Source organism: Schistocerca gregaria, chromosome X, assembly GCF_023897955.1.
Source record: "Schistocerca gregaria isolate iqSchGreg1 chromosome X, iqSchGreg1.2, whole genome shotgun sequence".
In the NCBI taxonomy this organism is placed as follows: domain Eukaryota; kingdom Metazoa; phylum Arthropoda; class Insecta; order Orthoptera; family Acrididae; genus Schistocerca; species Schistocerca gregaria.
The window spans coordinates 385,714,497-385,737,701 of record NC_064931.1 but is presented as its reverse complement, the minus strand read 5'-3'; the positions used below and the strand labels follow the sequence as shown (position 1 = coordinate 385,737,701).

The 23,205-nt window shown below is 38.4% G+C and overlaps 1 protein-coding gene across 2 annotated transcripts in view; it reads right to left on the bottom strand.

The window, feature by feature from the left end:
- LOC126298532 (DNA polymerase zeta catalytic subunit) overlaps positions 1-23,205 on the bottom strand; it is a 214,151-nt gene that overhangs the window by 43,374 nt on the left and 147,572 nt on the right. For both annotated transcript variants that reach the window (XM_049989893.1, XM_049989894.1), the window contains exons 18-19: positions 21,418-21,536; positions 2,986-3,127 (exon numbers count right to left, since the gene is read on the bottom strand). In XM_049989893.1, coding sequence (XP_049845850.1) covers positions 2,986-3,127; positions 21,418-21,536 — 261 coding nt within the window. The remainder of the gene's footprint in view (positions 1-2,985; positions 3,128-21,417; positions 21,537-23,205) is intronic.

The following is a 23,205-nucleotide window of genomic DNA, read 5'->3' as shown; positions in this document are numbered from 1 at the left end:
ATTCCTGAAATGGGGTGGCACAAGAGTCTGAAGCTGAATCCAAGATGACACCTTTGGGATGAGTTAGAGCACGGACTTTGCTCCAGATCACAGTGTCCAACATCAGTATCATTTTTTGTTTTGGCTCTTGTGGAAGAATGGGTTGGCATTCTCCCACAAGGATTCATAAATCTTACTGAAAGTGTTCCTAGCAGAGCCCAAGCCATCAAAAATGATAAGTATGGACACAAGCTACATTGTTTTCCAGATGCTTCTGGTTAGATAGTGTATTATCAACAGATGATTTAAAAGCTTCACAGTGAGAACCTTCATTTTAGAAAATGTCAGATCAAAAGTAAGTTTGGGCCTCTCAAGAGGTCAAGATAATGCAACTTTGGCATAATACATCAATATAACCAATTTGTAAATGATTAGTAACAGCAACTTCTAGAAGGTAGTTCTTTACATTAATACTAACAGACTCACAAATGGTTATTACAGGTGGGTGAGTAATAGTATGGTACTGCATGTGCTTGGGATTGAGTATACATTTTATATGCTTATCACACCAACAGGGGGTGTTGTCTGATGGAAAGTAGCAGTTCCCTAGTCTCAAGGTCAAAGTGTTCTTGTGGCCATTCCCTTATTCTGGACTGCATCATGAATAATCAGCTAATATGATCAAACAGGTTCGTTCATTATGTAACAATGTTGAAGCTGGGGACAATACAAAGACTCCATAATAGTGGAGCAGACAAATTAGACAAATTTCATCTGCTTCCCATATCTTGTGACTAACACAATTAAAATTACTGAGTACTTTGAGTGACTGTTTTCAGCATGGACATAAAATAAAGGGGGTGGCACTACAAACTTACAATCTACATTGCTTTGCAGTTGCTGTCGCCATATTCAATACCCCAAAACACTGCCTTTAAATAGTAAATCTTACATCACTTTCGTGAACAACACAGTGCCAGGAGAACATTTTCAGACTTTTTTCTGGTTTCTAAATGCATATTTGATCCAGTATATATGATGCATTTAGCCTCATTAATGTAACTTTGTTTTTGTTGTAAGTTTTGAATAAACAAGAAGAGAAGTATATCATTGACAAGGCTGCTTTCATAATGCAGCATTTTCCTTAATACTGACTAATGAAAATGTTGTTTGGTTTATGTGCTCTTCTGAAACATAGTGGGGGACACATTTTGCTATGTTTGGTCAGTTTCCAATTTTCCCTTCTCATAGCATTCATCCAGAGAGCTTTTAGAATTGGAATGATAGGAGATCTAAAGTTGAATGACACAAATAAAATCATTACAGTGAAATAAATCAATGCAAATGAAATTCATGACATAAAGGAAAATATTGCTAAAACAAGTTCAATTATGAATAAAATGTGATTTTTCACAGTTTAGACTATAATCTGAACTATTAGTACACTCATAAATGACACAAGCTGGCATTTTTTATCAAAACACTTCCCCTAGAAGCTAATGTTTGGGGAAAATGGCATGGCAGATGTTGGCTCCAACTCTCCATGAATTTCAGACATCCAAGTGTGGGCATTTGGTAAGTATGGGGTTAAAAACCTTAGCATTTTCTTAAAAATGAAATGATCTAGAAGATTAAAGAATGATATTTACAATTAGAATCAGGACATACAATTTTTTGAGTTGAAAATTTTAAGCCAGCATTATAACCAGTCTTTTTGGCCACTGTAATGTCATCTGTTCTATGATAGTTTGGAGGTTGTAAAAAAGAACTTAAAATTACAAAAAATAAACATCAACCAATAAGGTGCACTTAATGGAGCTAATTGTAATACTATTTATGGTTACTAAAAACAGTTATACATAAAACACTATCTTCATTAACTTGAGGGCAACCATTCTCTACTTCAAAAGGATCTGACAGGACATCAATTCTACATTTGGAAAAATACATGAGGAAAAATAGAGTAGGAGAAAACAGGTTGGAGATAATGTCCTCAGAAGCTTTTATATATGTTTTCAGGAAGTTGTTGGTTAATGTTCATCTAAGCACATAATTTCCTATATTTTTAAACTTTTAATAATTTGGCGTATTATATAAGGTGTGATATGTGAGAGCGTTTATTCCTGTCTATGGAATTACCTGGTTTCAGATTTTTCAGTTATTCTCATTTCTTTCACCTCTGATAATTGGAATTCTGAGTTTACTCTGAAAATGTACTTCCCAAGAGGGACAGAGTCCTGCACAAAATTTTTGCTATCAACCCAGACAATTAGCTCTTCCCTTTCTATTGAAATGTAAGCTATGACCATTCAAACCATCTGAAGCTGGGGCTTATTCTGTCTTCTGTCACCATTCATCGTATGTTTTCCTTACACACACTTTTATAAATATTCCAATTACTTGTTCAATTTTCTGGCAAAAAATCCCTCTAGAATTAAAGGCACCTCCATTTTCTCTTTTTTACCCAATGTGTGCTTCTATATAATAACCTAGCATACAAATCACACACACAGTGACCAAACCTGATTGTCCATTTCAGCCTTAATAATTCTCAAAATGTACATCAGTGTAAGAAGTGTGATCTGTAGGAGCATTTCCAATCCAATCCACGGTCAACTTCTATTTGGTTAATCATTGGTTTCATTCATGAATCAGCACAGTAAGAAAGAAGAAATTAGCATACACAAAGGGATATCTCTTTAGAAACACATTTCTACTTTGTATATAGATGTTGTACAATTATATATTATATCATTCTCTATAACCATTCTGACTCCTGTTTAATCATTTTCTTTCAGTATTAACACAACTTACTGCAATAATTACCACTAATGGTTAAGTTTACTAAAATGACACACAAAAGGCATCAAATACTGATTTGAAGACCAGGGACATTTTACAATTCTTAAACTAAATAGAACTAAATTTTTTCAGGTGATTATGATATAATTTCATATGTGGTTGTTAAGGACCATTGGTTCAAAATATTTTAATTCAATGCTTTACCTGCGAGCCTCGAGAAAGAACTTCATAAAACTGTATCCCAAACAATCTTGCCAGCTCACATGTCCGACCAATGAGATCAAGCTGATCCAGCATTTTTACTATACCACTGACTCTGGTCACATAATGTTCTACTGTCATCCACCTGCATACAAATGTTTATTTGTTAGAAATGTCTTGCTACTTTTTGTACAAGAATGAGAGAAAACAGGGCAAAAATAAGGCTGAACTTTTATGAAACTAGTGGTTGCTAGACATGCAATGCAGAGAAAGGTAACGAACTTCTTAGATAGACTAATGTATTAATATTAATTAAATACACTGAAGTTTTGATTATTTGCCTGCAGAACATTGAAAGACAACGAAATACAAATTAAAGTTGAACAGACATTGTTTGCTAATATAAGATTTAAAAAAAATAGATAATGCTTGTTATACAGTTTTAGAGAAATGTTGACCAAATAAACACTTTTTTCAGTTATGAGCCAAGTCCCAAATGTAGTAACAGTAATTAAATGGAAATTATGCAATTTGTAACTAGACAACTTCACAAAAGATCACTGAAAAAGTGAAGGGGCACAACAATATGATAGAATAACAGCATCTACTTACAAATTAATGAGCAATTGAATTAGAAGCACATATCGAGTACTGTTCAGAACTCACTCACACCCTGATTACTATAATTCTGTATCATGACACTAACACCAAAATACACACGATGATGTTGGAGAATCATCCCAATCCATAACTGTTCAATTGCCACCCACATTTCATTGAGAATGGTTGGAGCTGGGTCCAAGGTGGGCATATCTCGCTCAACAGCATTCCAGATGTTATCAGTAAGACTGATTTCAAATGACATGGGGACTCTCACAAACACCTTCATGGCCATGGCGTGTTTCTCAAATTATTCTAACATAATTTTGGAGTGATGGGCATTGACTTGATAAAAATACATATTGCCATGGAGGTGCTGTAGGTGAGCAAAAGGGTTCATGTTATCCTTGAGAAACATTTCACTCAGGATCTGTGGTATGATCACTAGTACATCTTTTTTTCTGTACATATGTATTTATGTTTTAAGACATGTTCTACATCATTGAGGACCTCCTCACTATAGAGTTATAGAATGAAAAGTATATTCACCTATGTATTTATTTATTTATCTATCTGAATAGTAGATATTATGAAAAGGACAGTAGCTACTCACCATATAGCGGAGATGCTGGGGCAGATAGAGTAGAGCGTGCAGTACAGTTTGTAAGGCACCAAGTGAAATACAGGAAACAAAAGTAAGAAAGACGGACAATGACTATTGTAATGTGTTAGAAAATTGTAACAAAGGAAAAGAGCACTGGATTATGGGATGGAAGAAAGGCTGTTAGGCAAAATCAAACAATGGAAAGCCCAGGACGGAATGTGACAACATTATGGAAAAGATAGTTGCAACTCACCATATAGTGGAGATGCCGAGTTACAGTGAGTAAGAACCATCCTTTTCATAATATTATCACATTCCATCCTGGATTTTCATTGCTTGATTTTGCCTAAAAGCTTTTCTTCCATCGCTTAACCCAGTGCTGTTTTCCTTTGTTACTGTTTTCTAAGATGTTACTATACTCATTGTCCATCCTTCTTTTTCTTCTTTTCCGTGCACCACTTGTTGCCTTACAAACTGCACTGGATGCTCCACTCTATCTGTAAGTCAGCATCTCTGCCATGTAGTGAGAGCAACTATCCTTTTCATACTATTGTCACATTCTATCCTACATTTTCCATTGCCTGAATAGTAGGTCTGTATGTTGTTAGCTGGTGAACATGATGGGAGTTATAACAAGAGCATAATTATATGCCATGTAAAAATTCCAATTGCAACAATATCCCCATCATCTGCCTGAATGTTATGGCACACAGTTCAGTAGTTTATATGATCTCTTTCTAAGATTCAAGAATCAAATCACAGTTCCCATGTGCCCGTATTAATCTCTGTGCTATATGACATGCAGTGAGCACAGACATTGGTGTGGGACACAAATTTTCGTACATTAGAGTGAGAAGGCAATGCTCGATGGTATGGCTGCTCTATGATGTTGTTGTTGTCTATTGCTGAATTTGAGAGATATTTTCTACACTGTAGTTCACTATACACAATTACAAATCACAATATTCAAAGATCACCAATATTTTGTTGCACATGGTGGTTGATCATAGAGGCAGTAGTTTTTTCTAAATTGTGGTATGCCTTACTCACTATACACCCTTGACCTTCATATCCACGGGTGTACTGCCGGTCTGTAGTGTCCAACGGGCACAATATTACGGCGATCAAACATGTCGCCATCATCAGGTGAACTGACGGACTGAGCTCCTGGGAACGCGCCGGCACGGAGATCCGTAAGCTATGGCTGCTCAGGGGGAACTGGGTTCGGTCGCGGCGGCGGCCGATTTAAATACCCACCGCCTGCGGCACGCTCCCTCCGCCGTCCGCGCCATGGTAGCGCGGTGGAACAGATTGCGACGGCGTCTGAGATGATGTCGGTGTGATGGCTCTGTCCGCCGTGGTCGTCACAACTATGCGTTTGCTCGATTTACTCCTGATTAACCCAATTGCTGGTTCCCAAGCCTTGCTAAGATTATAGCCACAGTCACGGTTTATGAGGTCGTCATTGGTGCGAATTTCGATGGCCTCTCTAACAACGCAGTCCCAGTATCTCGACGTCTGTACCAGAATCCTCGTGCGGTCGTACTCCATAGCGTGATTTTCCGACAAACAATGTTCAGCGACCGCCGACTTGCTCGGATACATCAGTCGAGTGTGCCTCTGGTGTTCACGGCATCGATCCTCGACGGTACGCATCGTCTGATCAATATACGACTTGTCACATTGACACGGAATCTGGTACACGCCGGCCTTCCTCAAACCGAGGTCATCTTTGGCGCTCCCCACCAGTGCAAGAGTTTTATTCGGAGGACAAAACACCGTTCCGACCCGGTGTTTCTTCAAAATGTGGGCGATTTTCCCCGAGAGTGCGGCTGTGTATAGAATAAATGCATTGCCTACCTCCTCCCTCTTGACTTCATCCATCTCAACAGGTTGTGATGCAGTGGTTGGGCGGAGAGCACGTTGGATCTGCCACTATGAGTACCCATTTTTTCGAAATACAGTTCTCAGATGTTCCAATTCCTCTCTGACACAGAGAGTCTACCCCAGGAATTGGAACATCTGAGAACTGTATTTCGAAAAAATGGGTACTCAGAGTGGCAGATCCAACGTGCTCTCCGCCCAACCACTGCATCACAACCTGTTGAGATGGATGAAGTCAAGAGGGAGGAGGTAGGCAATGCATTTATTCTATACACAGCCGCACTCTCGGGGAAAATCGCCCACATTTTGAAGAAACACCGGGTCGGAACGGTGTTTTGTCCTCCGAATAAAACTCTTGCACTGGTGGGGAGCGCCAAAGATGACCTCGGTTTGAGGAAGGCCGGTGTGTACCAGATTCCGTGTCAATGTGACAAGTCGTATATTGATCAGACGATGCGTACCGTCGAGGATCGATGCCGTGAACACCAGAGGCACACTCGACTGATGTATCCGAGCAAGTCGGCGGTCGCTGAACATTGTTTGTCGGAAAATCACGCTATGGAGTACGACGGCACGAGGATTCTGGTACAGACGTCGAGATACTGGGACAGCGTTGTTAGAGAGGCCATCGAAATTCGCACCAATGACGACCTCATAAACCGTGACTGTGGTTATAATCTTAGCAAGGCTTGGGAACCAGTGATTGGGTTAATCAAGAGTAAATCGAGCAAACGCATAGTTGTGACGACCACGGCGGACAGAGCCATCACACCGACGTCATCTCAGACACCGTCGCAATCTGTTCCACCGCGCTACCATGGCGCGGACGGCGGAGGGGGCGCGCCTTGGGCGGAGGGTATTTAAACTGGCCGCCGCCGCGACCGAACCCAGTTCCCCCTGAGCAGCCATAGCTTACGGATCTCCGTGCCGGCGTGTCCACAGGAGCTCAGTCCGTCAGTTCACCTGATGATGGCGACATGTTTGATCGCTGAAATATTGTGCCTGTTGGACACTACAGACCGGCAGTACACCCGTGGATATTTTGATTATCAAATACGCCGGGAGAAACTCAAGAATCACTCCCTTGACCTAATCACACATTACACGTCCAACACCTGTATAATCTCAGAGAAAGAGTTTCCCTTGTGTTGAATGGCCACAATCATGTGTAATGGCACATTCTATCTACGCTATAGTTCACTGTCAGAGCAATGGGCAATAGTAGGTTTGAAAACATCCCAGTCACATGAGATGTCACATTATATTAGAAAATATGCTTGAAAGCCTAATTAAAGAAAAAAAGTTGTACTAGCAGCTGACTTCAACATCAATGTCTTAAGTGAATGCCATGAAGCTGACAAATTCACTGACCTAAAAAAAAAAAAAAAAAAAAAAAACGGATTCAAACTAAACTTCTTAAAATACACCAGAGACAATGCCCGGTCAGGAACCAGCATTGATAACATTCTGAAAATTATGTGTTTGAAGACGTTCATAAATTTTACTTAGATATAGCAATGTCTGACATAAAGCACTGTTTATTGAACTGGCAAAAAGAAACTCAGAAACCTCACCTAGAAATAAACTTAAGTACTTTAAAAGGAATTTCAACTCAGAAAAATTAACTATATTCCAGCACAGATTAACATAGACAGACTGGCAATGTAACAATAACAAGTCAATTAATGAAAACTTTCAAAAATTCCTAAACAGCTTCCTTCTTGTATTCAATGAAACCTTTCCACCTAAGTGTGCCAACACCAAAGTGACAAGTAAACTAACTTTGATAACAGAAGGAATAAAAATTTCTTGTGTTAGGAAACAGCAGCTGCACAAAGAGCTGAAATATTACAAAGATCTAGCTTTTATTGAATATGTGAAGCATTATAAAAGTGTTTTCAAAAATGTTGTAAAGGCAGCAGAACAAATGTTTAACAGCGAACTAATCTCAAATCATAAGAATAAATCAAAAGCAGTGTGGTCTGTTGTTAAATCAGAATCGGGCTTTAAAGTCAGCAGCCATGAAATTTGTAAAATAAAGTATGAAAACACCACCATTGTAAATGCTGCTCAAATATTGGAATACTTCAATGAATTCTTTATCAATGTGACAAAATCAAATGTCGATGCTACAAATTACAATAAAAATGTATGCCCATATGGGCTTGATCGAAAAAATATATCACCCATGACATTTAGAAATATTATAATGAAAGAAATAGAAGACATTATATTATCACTAAAAAATAAAAATTCGGTGGGTTGGGGATGGGATACCTGCGAAAGTAATTAAATTAGTGTACAAAATAGTAAATCCTCCACTAGCTGAAATAATCAACAAATCATTTGAATAAGGTTGTTTTCCATAATCATTAAAATATGCAGAAATAAAACCACTTTTCAGGAAAGGGTCAAGAGAAGATATGGGGAATTATTGCCCTATCTCCCTCCTTCCACTGCTGTCAAAAATTTGAGAAAGTAGCTGCTATCCAAAACCAAAACTTCATTGTATCACAGGTGATTATTTTGTGCAATCAGTTTGGCTTTCAGCAAGGGAAAAATACAACAGAGGCCATAAATAATTTCATAGAAAAAATTAGCACAGCTCTAGACAAAAACAGTAAAGTAGCCGAAATTTTCTGCAACCTGACAAAGGCTCTTCATTCCATAAATCATTCCTTGCTAATCCACAAACTAGAAAAATATGGGATTAAGGGTGCATTACTTCAATGGCTTACTTCTTACTTATCTAATAGAAAACAAAGAACAATCATCTCTTCAAATGGTGTAAACTACCATTCAGACTGGAAAAGAATAACACAGGGTGCCCCACAAGGTTCTGTCATTGGTCCAATTCTCTTTCTATTGTATGCCAACGACTTACCATTAAACATAAATTTACCATCCATTCTGTTTGCTGATGACACGTCTGTCTTGATAGAAAGCGAAGAAACAGAAACGATTCCTGATAGTCACTGGTGGATTAGACAGGCTAGAGTCATGGTTCCAGTTAAATGGTCTGAAGTTTAAAATATATATATATATATATATATATATATATATATATATATATATATATATATATATATATATGCCTTTAAATATGTCTGCTTGTGTCTGTGTATGTGCGGATGGATATGTGTGTGTGTGTGTGTGTGTGTGTGTGTGTGTGTGTGTGTGTGAGTGTACACCTGTCCTTTTTTTCCCCTAAGGGAAGTCTTTCCGCTCCCAGGATTGGAATGACTCCTTACCCTCTCCCTTAAAACCCACATCCTTTCGTCTTTCCCTCTCCTTCCTGAAGAAGCAACCATCGGTTGCGAAAGCTAGTAATTCTGTGTGTGTGTTTGTGTGTTTTGTTCATGTACCTGTCTGCCGGCGCTTTCCCGCTTGGTAAGTCTTGGAATCTTTGTTTTCAAACAGTCAAATGGCCAGGAAATTAGTATAAATCATAAAAGTGAAGAATTAACAGAAGTGCATTCTGCCAAATTTCTAGGTCTGTACCTCAACAAGAATTTAAACTGCACCACACATATTGAGTACCTGTGCAGCAAACTGGATAACTTTGCATATGCCATGTATATATTATCAAGTGCTACTAACATGTCCACTCACAAAGTAGCACATCTAAGTTACTTTGAATCAGTCATAAGATATGGTATTATTTTCTGGGGGAGATCTAATAATATATCTCATGTACTGAAGCTCCAGAAGAAAATTATCAGAAATATGTGCATTGCACAGCAAAGAGAATCATGTCTTCCATTATTACAGAAACCAAAAATTTTGATTGTCCTCTCCCTATATATATACAAGCTAATGATATTTTTGCACAACAAACCGTTATTGTTCGTTAAAAACCAATTTGATCATCCATACAGTACAAGGAATAAAGATAATTTTATGCTTCCTGCTCATAGATTGAAATTACATGCTCACACCCCACAATACATGGGCATGGAAGTCTACAAAAAACTTAAAGGCAAAAACATTCTAAACATGGAACTAGGGATACAAGAAAAAGAAGTTACATGAAATTCTTATACACAAATGTTATTACTCATTAGAAGAGTTCATGGAAGATGAACTGATAATTTGAGCAGAATCCAACCGCTAATTAGCATTATATTGTGAAAAAAGCAAATTGTTCATTATCAAGAAATATATTTACCTATGCTGGAAAATAAGAAAATATCAATATTGCTACATAGACTAAATATAGTTTAAAAAATTAATATTAGATTCTAGTTTGTAATTTTTGACATGTCTCCTGCACCACAATCACATGATTTGTAAGTGTATGTTATGGGACTAATAAATCACAATTCACAATATTTCGTTTGTCATGGTAACAGAGGTGCCTACACCATAGTTGTCTCTAATTCAATTTATATCAAGTGTATAATTTATGAGGATTAATCATTAAATAACAGTAATTTTACCACATTCTTTTTATATTAGAATAAGTACAGCAATGTTTGTTGTCAAATTTCTCAACACATGAGGTTCATTTCAAAAGTATTGCACACTGCACATGTGCGAGCATTAAGGTACCTTCGTCAAGTTTAAATTATCAGCTGTGAGTGAGAATTTGGGCGTGACAGTCATATAGGTCTTTGCTGGTTCACGTAACTGTGTTGTGAGTAATTCAGTTTGAAACTGAGTCACATTGGTTTACACACAGTGACCAGTGTTGCTACTTCAAAATCGAATTGCTATGTGGAAAGATCCAACCCAAATTTACAAAGCTTTGAGAGGGGTGTGCAGGAATAGTGTAGGGGATCACAGCACACTATCAAGGTGGACTGCTCATTTCCATGAAGGTTGGGTAAGCACTGAGGGCAACCCAAGAAGTAGAAGGCCATCAACTGCAAAAGATTATACCTCTAAGGCTATATGTTAATGACATTTTGAGAAAGGACTGATGATAAACACTTCAGTTCATAGAATCATAATTGAAATGTTAAAGAAGAGAAAAGCTATTACCAGATGGATTATGCATGATCTGAACAAAGAGAAGAAAGCAGGTTGCAAAAGAAGTGCAGAAAAATTGTCTCAACATTACCAAACAGAAGGACAACAGTTTCTGGGAAGGAATGTTGCACTTAATGAAACCTGGATATGGGATTTTGAGCCAGAACTGAAGCCTCAGTTGTTATAATCAAAAATTTGCAGCTCTCCACGGCTAAAAAAATTCTGCTGCCAACAAGAAAAGGTGAAACTAATGATGATCTTTGTGTATGACATGAATAGAGTCATAACTGCAAATAGAGTGTCCCAGGGGACATCTGTAACAGGTACATACTGCAAGTAGTTTCTGCAAAATGTTTTGCAATGAAAATGCGTCAAAGAAGGCCTCACTGCCAGGAGCTGGTATCTTCATTTTACACGATAATGGAAGACAGCATACTGTCCTACCAGTGAGAGAAATGACAGACAAATATGGAAGGGAAATACTTCCCCACCCAACATATAGTGCTGATATAAGTACAGCAAACTTTGATTTGTTTCCCAAATTGAATGAACAACTCCAAAGCAAACATTTTTATACATTTGATGAAGCTTCCAGTGAGGTGACCTGAGCAATGAGACAGCTGAACAATGAAAGTGACCTATTCAGAATACAAAAGATACCAAAATGTTAGAAAGTTGTCATAAGCAAGAATGGAAATATACTGAAGGCCTGTAAAAGCATTTTGTAAAATAAAATATTTTCTTCAATTCCATCTTACCATGTGCACAACTTTTGAAATGACCCTCCTAGCTTGCTTTGCAACACACTTGATTCACCTGCCCATTAATTAAAGAAAAAAAAGCTTTTTGGTGTGGCTTGTAACCATTTTTGCATCAACTATGTGACCTCTTCATCCTCTGCAAAACTTGAGTCCCACAAATATTTGGTAACACTGCAAAGAAGTGAAAAATCTGATGGCACCATGTCCAAGCAGTATGGTAGATGTCTCAAGAGCTTGAATTTGGAACAAATAGCGTACCCTTATTAAGAACAGCCATATAAAAATCTGTTTTGTAACGGAGTAGCAGCACTCCTTATAAGAGAAGTCACCAGTGTTTTGGTCACATGGCAAGGTACAACTGTCTACTCACAGTTTGAATCTGCTCCTGGATGTGAACAATTATAAGTTACTTGGAATCCCAAACAATAATGTGTATGTTTTCCAATTGGTTGCCAATGGCTTGAAGATTTTGTGATGGTAAATGATGTATGCCCGCACTCCACTGATTGTTTCTTATTTTCTGGCTCATAACATGCATGCAGAACTCATTTTCTGTCACACTGCAATAGAGAAAGGAATCTCCTTCATGTGTATATTGGTCCAAAGGCTACTTAGGCATTGTCTGAAATGCATACCCCTGGGATCATTGGACAGCAGCCACAGTACTTATCAGTTAAATATTTTCCTATTGCCGACTGATCTGGCGTGCCACTGTCTTAGTTTACAAAAATACTGGTCTTATCCCTCTGCTGTTTCAGTTTTTTAAGCTTTCAATATATTAACATACTTGCCTTTATTTAAATGAAATGATCATATGGCATTATTGGCCAGGAGACCTCATTAGAGGTGTTCGCCCACCTACTGCAAGTCTTTTTATTTTACACCACTATGGCAACTTGAACATTGATGATGATGTTGACAACAAAGCACGCAGTTCACTAGTGGAAAAAATCTGCGAGGCAACCGGAAATCGAACATGGGCCCTCGCATGGCAGTCAGCTGCACTGATCATTCACCTAAGGAGGCTACTTAAGCAACTGTCTTCATAATCAATCTATATTCTGATGTAGATTTCAGGAAGTTTCACTCCCTCTGATGACAAAGAAGTAATACTTGTTTTTCTTGTATGATGCTCACTGACAGTGCCATGGCTACATTGTAAAAAAGACTGTGAAGGTCTATACTGCTAAATGACCATCACACCTTTTTGATGTATTGTTGTGGGACTGTTGTTGATCTTTTAACATAACATTTTGCTGTGTGTAAATCTCCATGGAAGCGGTTATAAAATACAATGAGTTGTCCTTATATATACATTATTCAGAGGTTGAAAAGTGGCATGCCTGAACCACCAGCAAGCCCATAACACTCTTTATTTAACACAAACTTTGTTAATATATATATATCTTTATCAAATCTGGATCCATACTTTCTGGAGCTATGAATGGTTTAGTCAAGAATGGTTGTTTAAGGAAGGTGTGTAATTTCTTGAACTTTGTCATGTGTATGCTTTGAGACAAAGTACAAAGTGAAAATCCCCACAACTTGTAACATATAGTTTTATAAATTATTATGCGAACAAGTCACAGGACCCGACTAAGCATCTATGGCCGGATGATTTGACTGACATAGTGGTAAGAAATTATAAATATAAACCTTACTTGTGAATCACACTATCTATTAGTGATAACTGTATCAAAATCCCTGCTGTAGTTCCTGAGATTACTCTTCATTACAGATGGGAAAAAGGAGCTGGGGAGTTTAATTTATATGTGTATATAAGAAAAAATTTTAACATTTCGGCAAATATTAATGCATCTTGTCAAAATTGTATAATATAAAAATTGTGGTAATATTGAAGCAAGAAGAGGGGTAGAAGGAACAAGCTAGCAACAAGAGCTATGTTAACAAGCTGATGTGTCAAGAGAAGAATCTGTTACTGTAGAAACATACAATAACTGTAAAACAATGGTATGATGTAGGTGAATAATTATTGGCATCGTTCCAGACTTATTGGTTTATGAGATCTTGTATAGCATATTTGCCTCGAACAGGTATAGTGCTTGCATGAGGTAAGAGCTGACATTAAAACTGAATAGTGCAGATCTGACATCATCAAAATATTGCATCTCAGAGTCTATAATCAAACTAAAGTTTACGCTGAGCAATGGAAAGACTATTATTGCATAGGTATACCTTATTCATGACCTTTTCTGAAAGCTGGAATTATTACAAATATATTTGGCAGAGGATAACATTTTCCATATTGCCAGACAATAGCAGGATCATGCAATAAAGAGTAAAATGTATGAAGCTCCTCAGTTTCTAGAGTCGACATGAGGTGGTGGTTAGCCATCTGCTCCACTGTTGTTCAAACGGCATGTAAAAGAAACCACCATGCAAAGGACAACTCTGATACAATCCTAATGTCAGATGAGGCTAAAACAAATCTTCCATTTAGGTTATCTGAAGATAAACTGTAGTTGATTTGCCACACTGTTGTCTCCATGTTAGAGTGGCTCTTATTTTCCAATTCTGATTTTTTCCTTTTTGGTTCCACTGCATACAACTTGATTTGTGTGTGATTTGGGCTCAATAGGGAAAGGAAAAACAGGTGCCCCCCCCCCCCCCCCCCCCCCCACCCACTACATTTGGAAACAATAACATTTTGCATAAACATAATGTTTATGGTAAAAAAATATACAGAAACACCTTATTAGCCAATAACCTCATTATATTCAACTTAATTGTTAATATTGCTTTCTTCACTTTAAATATATACCCTATAAACCTAGTGTAACACATTAGTGAGGCAAATGTAATGACAAAATCACATTTTATTTTATTTTTAAATTAGTATTCTTTCATATAGTCTTCTTTTATGCCTGGGAAACTAATGGTGATACTTGGATACAACCTGAAGTACAAAATGCTTCTGTTTCTCATTTCTGTAAATTTTTATTGTAGTCCTACATGAGCTTGATCTATCTGTCTCTCTCTCTCTCTCTCTCTTTCTCTCTCTCTCTCTCTCTCTCTCTCTCTCTCTCTCTCTCTCTCTCTCTCTCAGCTGGAAACAGTTACCACTTTCAGGTTAATAACGATTTATATAACACGGACAAAATCTTCATCTTTAAGTCACTATGATGGGTCTGTCACTCAAATAAAATCTTGAAACATACTTCTACCAATATTTTTGTCTGATGGTTTTGCCTTATAATTCAATACATTGATGATACTCATTTTTGTTTCAGAAGACTAATTAGGATCAAAGGTGAGCAAGGTGACACACCAAGAAACAGGTACCATTAATTAATTACTTTTGAATACATTATGGGAGTGACAGTGATCAATGTGTTACAAATATTTACCATTAAAAACAGTCTTGATCACGATTTATTTATTAAGGCGACTGGTTTCAACCACCACTGTGGTCATTTCAGACCATCGAGTAGGAACCTCTTTCTACTGGAGAATCACTACTCGTGATAGTAGTGATTCTCCAGCAGAAAGAGGTTCCTACTCAATGGTCTGAAGATGACCACATTAGTGGTTGAAACCGGTCACTTTAATAAATAAATCATGTCCTGACTGGTGATGGCAGTTACTCTAGCAAAATGTTCTGTCACTCTCTGCAATATGCCTGGAAAATCCCATTTTGCATTCCAGCAACAACTGAACATCATGTTCCTTGTCCAGAAATTGTCCTGATGGACTCCCATCCAACTGTATTTTTAGTACATCCATTTATGATGTTTAGGAACTGTTACCTCAATATCTCCTTGCCATCTCAAATAGTTCAGTGATATTTTGCCCTCACTCTACTGGAGAAAGGAGGTCTTTGTAGCTGGCCTGAAGACTGGGGTATGAATGCTTCAGTGGTATGGTGGATCACATTGCTACTGTGATCCACCCTCTCCTTAGTGCTGTGATGCTGTCCAGTCACAGCAAATTGGATATGCAGCATCCAGTTTGCCTAACTCAGCATCAGTTGTCATGGCTTTGTTTCAGGCATTGCTCTTCCTGACAGGTGTATCAAAATTGGGAAGTGGCCACTATAGAGTGGAAATCGTTGAACACTTAGCACTGAGCAGTGTGTGAGGGCTGGACAGAATACTGGGAGATTGATAGGACCAAGTAAACCTGTTGCAGTGCTGAAAACTGTGATCTGTTCCCTGTTTAACATCCATGTATGGAGAGATACTATGAGGCTCTAACTCACACTACCCCTGTGGCAGGTAATCTCTGAACACAACTGCACACCAAGTACATTAAAATCCTCACACAGGAAGAATGGTTTGGGGAAATGCATGAGTTGTGAGAAGCTCTTGGTCTAAAACTTCATGTAGGAGTAGGAAGAGGAAACATTTTCTCAACTTGTGATACACACACACTGACACAATGACTGCTCGTAAACCAGTGGTGAGGGGTAGAGACAAAGTGTGGTTGACAGAGTTTACAAAAACTGGCACTACTACTCAGTCTCTCTCCCAGCTAAGATTGTTCTTCTTGTAGGGTCTGTAACCAAATAGCACGGGAGCATCACAACATTTAAAATTGTCAGACATATGCACACCGATCTTCCCTGTGTTAGGAGTTGTAGTTGTTCCACATGTGTGAATCTACTATTGTTCCACAGTTGTATGAAAGCCTCCTTACTCGCAACATCTTTCTCTTTCTTTCCTCCTTTCATTCTTCTGAAGTGAGGTGTTTGTGGAGGGTTCAAGAAGAGAGGGGGAGGCTACTTGAGGGACTTGTTGGTTCTCTTAAACTGTGGTCTGAGTGGAGCAGGGTGGACAGCATTGAATGGTGTTTCCTATGCAGTGTGTAACACAAACTTGTTTGAGAACACACAAGTGACTTGGCACCAAGTGTTTTGGAAGGAGTGTGCAATCAGCAATAACAATGTCCAGTGGAGCATGCTCACACACCACAATCCAGTTTGTGTTCCTCAAGCATGCAGCGAGCAGTGAGCTATGTCCTTTGAAGAAATTCTAACAATGGTACAAGAAAAGCCAACACTTTTGGCAACCTACTCATTCTCTGTATGGAAATAGGTCAATTGGAAGGAGGATATGGAGTTAAATAGTAATGAAACTTAATACTGATGGTAAGTAAACATTTTTATTATGTCATTCAATTCTGACACAAGTAATTCAGAAACATGTCTCACAAATTTATTGCCTTACAGTTTCTGTGCTGTTTACAATCATACAGTAATGTGGGTCACTATTTCCATTGCATTAGCTAATCATGTAATGTAAAAGACATACTGTTTTGATTATACAACATACATTTTGCAGATTTGTCTCTAATGGTTTTCCTAATGTGTGCCATTTAGCACACAAAATTCCAAATGCGCATTCAGTTCTCTCTCTCTCTCTCTCTCTCTCTCTCTCTCTCTCTCTCTCTCTCTCTCTCTCTCTCTCTCTCTCTCTCTCTTTTTCTTTTCTTTTCGAGCACGAGACATGCTTTGACTGAAATAACTTCTTTCATTCAGAAAGAAATTTTTTCATTCTGCAGCAGAGTGTGTGCTGATATGCAACTTCCTGGCAGATTAAAACTGTGGGCCAGACTGAGACTTGAATTCAGTACCTTTACCTTTCACAGCCAAGTGCTCTGCTAACTGAGCTACCCAAACACAACTCACGACCTGTCCTCACAGTTTTACTTCCGCCAGTACCTCGTCTCTTACCTACCAAACTGTACAGGAGCTTTTCAGCGAACCTTGCAAGACTAGCACTCCTACAAGAAAGGATATTGCAGAGATGTGGCTTAGTCACAGCCTGGAGGTGACGAAACTGTGTGTGGCTGTGGCTAAGCCATGTGTCCAAAATATCCTTTCTTCCAGGAGTGCTAGTTTTGTGAGATTCACAGGAGAGCTGCTGTGAAGTTTGGAAGGTAGGAGATGGCGTACTACTGGAAGTAAATCTGTGAGGACAGGTTGTCAGTTGTGCTTGGATAGGTCAGTCAGTAGAGCACTTGTCTGTGAAAGAAAAAGGTCCAGAGTCCAGGTCTCAGTCTGGCACACAGTGAAGGACTACAGTCTCCTATAAAACAATGTCGGCACTACAGACACCTGTTTGCCATAACATTGCTTGTCCACCAATGGAATGACTCTTCAGTAAGTCTCCTGCAAACAATATGTCCTTTTGGGATCCACATGAAGGACTACAGTTTAATGCTGGGTGTGACTTATTTCAAAGTTATGTGCCAATGTTGGAGCAGATCTCCACCTTGCCTCCTAAAGAAGCACAGAGTATTTTGAGATTTAATAAACTTTAAGACGGAATACTTTCCAGATTTAACTTTTAAGTCCATGGTTTGTAACATTTTAGGTGGACATAACAATACTTCATTTGAGGAAACTCCTTTGCTTGTGAGTCAGGAAGTACACTGGGCTTACCTTTAAAGAGAATAAAGCCTACTGTCAGGAAGTTTGACCTTCTTTCACCATTGTTTGCCTGAGCTCTGGAGAATGCTACTATACACTGATGAACAAAGAACAGCTACTCAGGACACTACAGTGTTGGCTTATGTTCTAACATCAAAGAGCGTTATGTCCACACCCGGCCATGCTGCACTTAGGTCGTAGCCTTAGACACACTGTTCATACTACTGAATAAAGGATCATTATCTGATCCATCAGATATAACTGAAATTGCACAATTTATCTGTTCTGTAGCAGATCTTTTGGACTGTTGCTCTTTGACCATGCTTAGGTTTTGGGGAGACTGGTAGGACTGTTTGGTCAGTGGCTCAGCTTTGCAGCTGTCTTTGCAGGTGCAGGTTGTTATGCTCTGATCAGGTGTCAATCTCCAGATGCTAACACTTGTCTTTGGTACAGACTGCTTCATTGCTTAGGTGTGTGACTTCTCTCTGTTTCTGAATTGGATAGTTTCACGAGTAATTCACACACACATGTAGAACAGTGCACTGAGCACCTGATATGTGGTCAGCTGTGCCACTTCTTTCATACATTGTCTCTTCTTTATACACCATGGTATTTCTGATATGTACACTGGACTTACCTTTAAAGTGAATAAAGCCTACTGCTATATACTTCGTCAATTTTAATGCAGTGACTGGAAGAATAAACGCTGCTGTAGTATTCAGCTCACAATTTATGCTCGTAAAGATTTCCTGTCATTTGGTGACACCTTCACCTTCCCATTCCTGTTCCAATTCTCTGACATTAACATTAATGACACCTTTGCAGCTTACAAAAGCTTTATTGTAATTTAGACCAGTGTGCAGTTCACTGTTTATGGTATACTATCCAGGTGATTTGGCTTGTAACAGCTTGTTTACTACAGCAGAGTGCAATGTTTCGGCCAGGAGTGTGGTGTTACGAAGCCTCTTGATGGTTTAAGTTTCCCTCTAAATCTTTCCAATGCTTTACGAATGAAGTAAGGTGAAAATTTCTAAAACGTATCTTCCACACATTTCACAAGCTATATGTTATTTACTACAGGACTTGGTGTGCTACTGGAAGTACAGACTTCTCAGGCACATGTGCTGTCTTTGTTGTTGGGTTTTAATAATGCCCACCAGGCCAGCATCTGAAGTTGCTGTGCGATCCACTGGTACCCCAGGAGCAGTTAGCGAGCTAATTGTCCACCCAGATAGTACTCCCCTTGCTTGGGTAAGGCTTATACAACTGGTATATCATAAGTTCCCCAGTGATTGTCCAGTAATGACTGTATTGCCCAAACAACCATCAACGTTCTTGGCATGTAGCACACCTCGAAGTTGAGTTTTTTGTACAGAAGTTATATTAACCTCACGATTCAGGAGGTTAGGCAAAGTTCCTCACTGCTTACAACTCATGAAATTCCACCATAGAACTGGTGGTACTCCTTAGACTGCAGTTTAGGAACACCAATTTTGTCAAAATCATACCTAGTCAACAAAAATTGGGCTCTCTGAGGTGCTCACTACTTGGTATGAAGGAAGAGGCATGTGTGGCATGTCGAATACCATAGATGTGGTTAGAGGACAGACACACTGAGGAGTAAAAAGGAGGGGAACATTTCACTGACCTGTGACTTTATCCCTTGGAAAGAGAGAAATGTACTCACTAAAAAGAGATGTGTTTTGGAAATTGTAGATTGGCACCAGGTCTTCTCACTGTTTGCTGTGTTGGTGTCTCAAGTTATGTCAATAATACATTATCATTGCAATCTGCAGAGCCCTCATCAGCTAAGAGAGCTTTTCTGGACCAGAGATTCAATTACTGCTCTGCATGAAACAGTATATACCTGTGCCTGTCAACTATACTGCTCAAACAAAATTTTGCACCATCCTCACAATTTTCCATACGGTAGTTGATTTGATCAGAAACTATTTTCTACCCTTTTGACCATATGAAACTACTGTCTACAGCCACCTGTGTTATTGATGTAAAAGTAAACACTATTTGTCAGTCTAATTCAGAAGTGCCACTGTGTCTTCGTCTGTGAATGGTACAATGTGGCACGCGTACACTGTTCAGTCTGTTATCGAGCATTCGAGGTTAGAGTGTGTGCACACTGTTACTTTACGGCAAGAACGGTTGTCTTAATATGAAGTTGGCTATCAAATTGGTCTACACCAAAGCACCATTTGAATATTCGACCACTATTGTAAGGTAGAAAACATCGAAGATCTGCCTCGAAATGGTTGTCTGTGGTCAAAAACAGCAGCTGATGACCACTAACTACAAATTATGACTCATAAGCACCTAGGAGAGTGCAACATAACCATGTGTTTCTTTTTTAGAGACAACTACGAGGGCTGTGCTGACCAAGACAGTGCATGTCCATCACTACAAGATTAATTTGGCTGCCACTCATCCATTACAAATAACGGTACAAGCATGGTGATCTGTAAACAAACTGGACAGGGGAACATGTGTAATGGAATCGCGTTTGTGGTTCTACTCACTGACGGGTGCAGGGTTTGACGGCTGACAATCATTGTAGAAGAGTCTGGGGCAGACAGGTACTGAGGCACATCTCAGGCAGGCAGTCCCACAGGTTCAGAAGGAATGTGAGTCAGTCCCGTTTGGGCAGGTATCATACACGGATGTCAGACATCCTAATTGCTGCTGAGGGCAACTGAGAGGTGTGCAGTATTGGGATAGGAGCTCTCAACCTATTCTCCAGCGCAACAACATTTCACTGATGGGTTTGTCTTTCAAGATGATAATGCAATATCACATTGTGTCCATATGTCCTGGGCACCTCCTTCCAGGAGGCAGGAATTAACAAAACGGAATGGCTGGCAGTATCTGCACACATGAATCTCATTGAACATTTGTAATTCTGGTGCTTGTCACAGAATCTCACTCAAAAACTAGGTAACTCCAAGAGAGGTGCCATAGAAGAATGGGACAGGCTTGAGTAGTAATGTCTCAATTACCGTGTGGACAATATGCCAAAAAGTATCCGAACTTGTTACAATGCACAAAATGTAGAAACACACTACTGAATGTTACACAGCAGAATATTTTGAATTCACTTTCCAAGAGATTGCCTATATTTTGGTGATAATAATGAAGAAACTATACATTCAATATATATATATGTATGATCAATTGCACATATAATTAAATGTACACAGGAAATGATAACTTGCCGGTAAATGTGTGTCCTGTGGTTCCACCATAGTGTCAGATCCTTAAATGAGTGGTACGGGATTCTCTGGTGCAAAATGTGGTACATCATGTTTTCAAACGAGTAGCTCATCACAGAAACCTGATGAAATGCAGAAGAATATTTTTGGTATCAGTAAATCAATGTGGAGAATAAGTAGATTACTCAAATGAGGTACAAATACAATGAAGGCATCAGGCACATTTAAAAACAACAGTAAAATGAGTTCCACATATATCACAAAAAAGTAAGAACTATTTAACAGTACACTTTTCCTGTCATTCAGACTTAAATTACTTACTGCTGTCATGTCCCCAGTGTTAAAATACTAGTACTGTGAGTAGAAAGAAAGCTCAAAAACATAACAGCTATAAAAGTCTAATATATTTAGATAATAGAATTCAAATCATAGAATAAAATATTTATAATTAACTTTTTTCAGCATATGATCTATCTGAAGGTGAGAGCTTCAATTTTTGTACTTCTAATCAGGAACTTCTGAAGGCATCTCCAAGTAGTGGGATAAGCTAAAGACTCTCAGACAGCAAATTTGCCACTATATCACAACTTTCACTAATGGTTGACAGTGAAGAAAAGCAGTAATATGTCAACAAAGTGAAAAAGAAAACTTCCCAAATTATAATATACACTTGAAAAACGGTTTTCATATTATATCAAACACAGTCAACCAAAGTGGTTGTATTAAAAATTATAGATAAAATTTACAAGATTTAGTTCTGCTGTTAACATTAATGATAAACATAAATATTACAGAAACATTTTGTGCATGCAGCCTTCAAAAGCAGTCTTACCAAAAACATCTATTAAAATTCTAGAGAGTTTGAGGAAACAGTGCACCTTGGCCATGTGCAGAACAGTAAAAAATACAACCGGCTGGCAATTATACCAAAAGTCTGAACAGTACAGCAGATAGATAGTAGAACAAAGATATTATGATCTCAAAATAACACAGAATAGGCAGCTATCGAGAAATTGGGAAGATGAAAATATGTATAGACAGGCAGAAGATAGGGGACCATTCTTCAAAGGAATCGCAAACATACATCTATAAACAGTGCCATCTTATAGTGTCTAAGAGACAGTTCTGCTACCACTATAATTTCCTTAACCCCCTTCCAAATTTACTATTTGATTCACAAACCATGCATGGATGGGAAGAGTGACTGTTGGTAGGCTTCTGTGTGAGCTGTAATTTGTTTTCTCATAGTGGTCATTTTGTGAGAAGTATGTGGGATGGAGTAACATATTGCCTGATTTTTCTTGGAAAAGGAGCATAATTTTATCCTCTTTGTGATGCACAACCCCTCTAATGTAGAATGTGACTGGAGTTTGATGAGCCTCTCACAGTTATTAAGTGAACCCATGATGGAACTCTTAGCTCCTTTTTTTCTCTTTTCTTTTTCTTCTTCTTCTTCTTCTTCCTCTCTATCTCCACTATCAACCTTTGGGTCACACCAACATAAAAAGTAATTTTAAAAGTTTTCACAATATTGACCTTTATCATCATAATAAGTAACAAATACAAGAAGAAATTGACAAAAAGTAAACAACCAATTGTTTTAAATTGTGGTTTAACTTCGGAGCCCGTGGGACTTACAGTTTACAACCACCAACCTTTTTTGTGACATATATTTGAAAGCAATACCGCATTTTTCTTAGACATTATCCCACATCTCAAAACTTCCATGAACTCATAATGTCTAACATGACTTGATGATGATGAGGTCCCATACTCCGAGGAGAGTAGGGG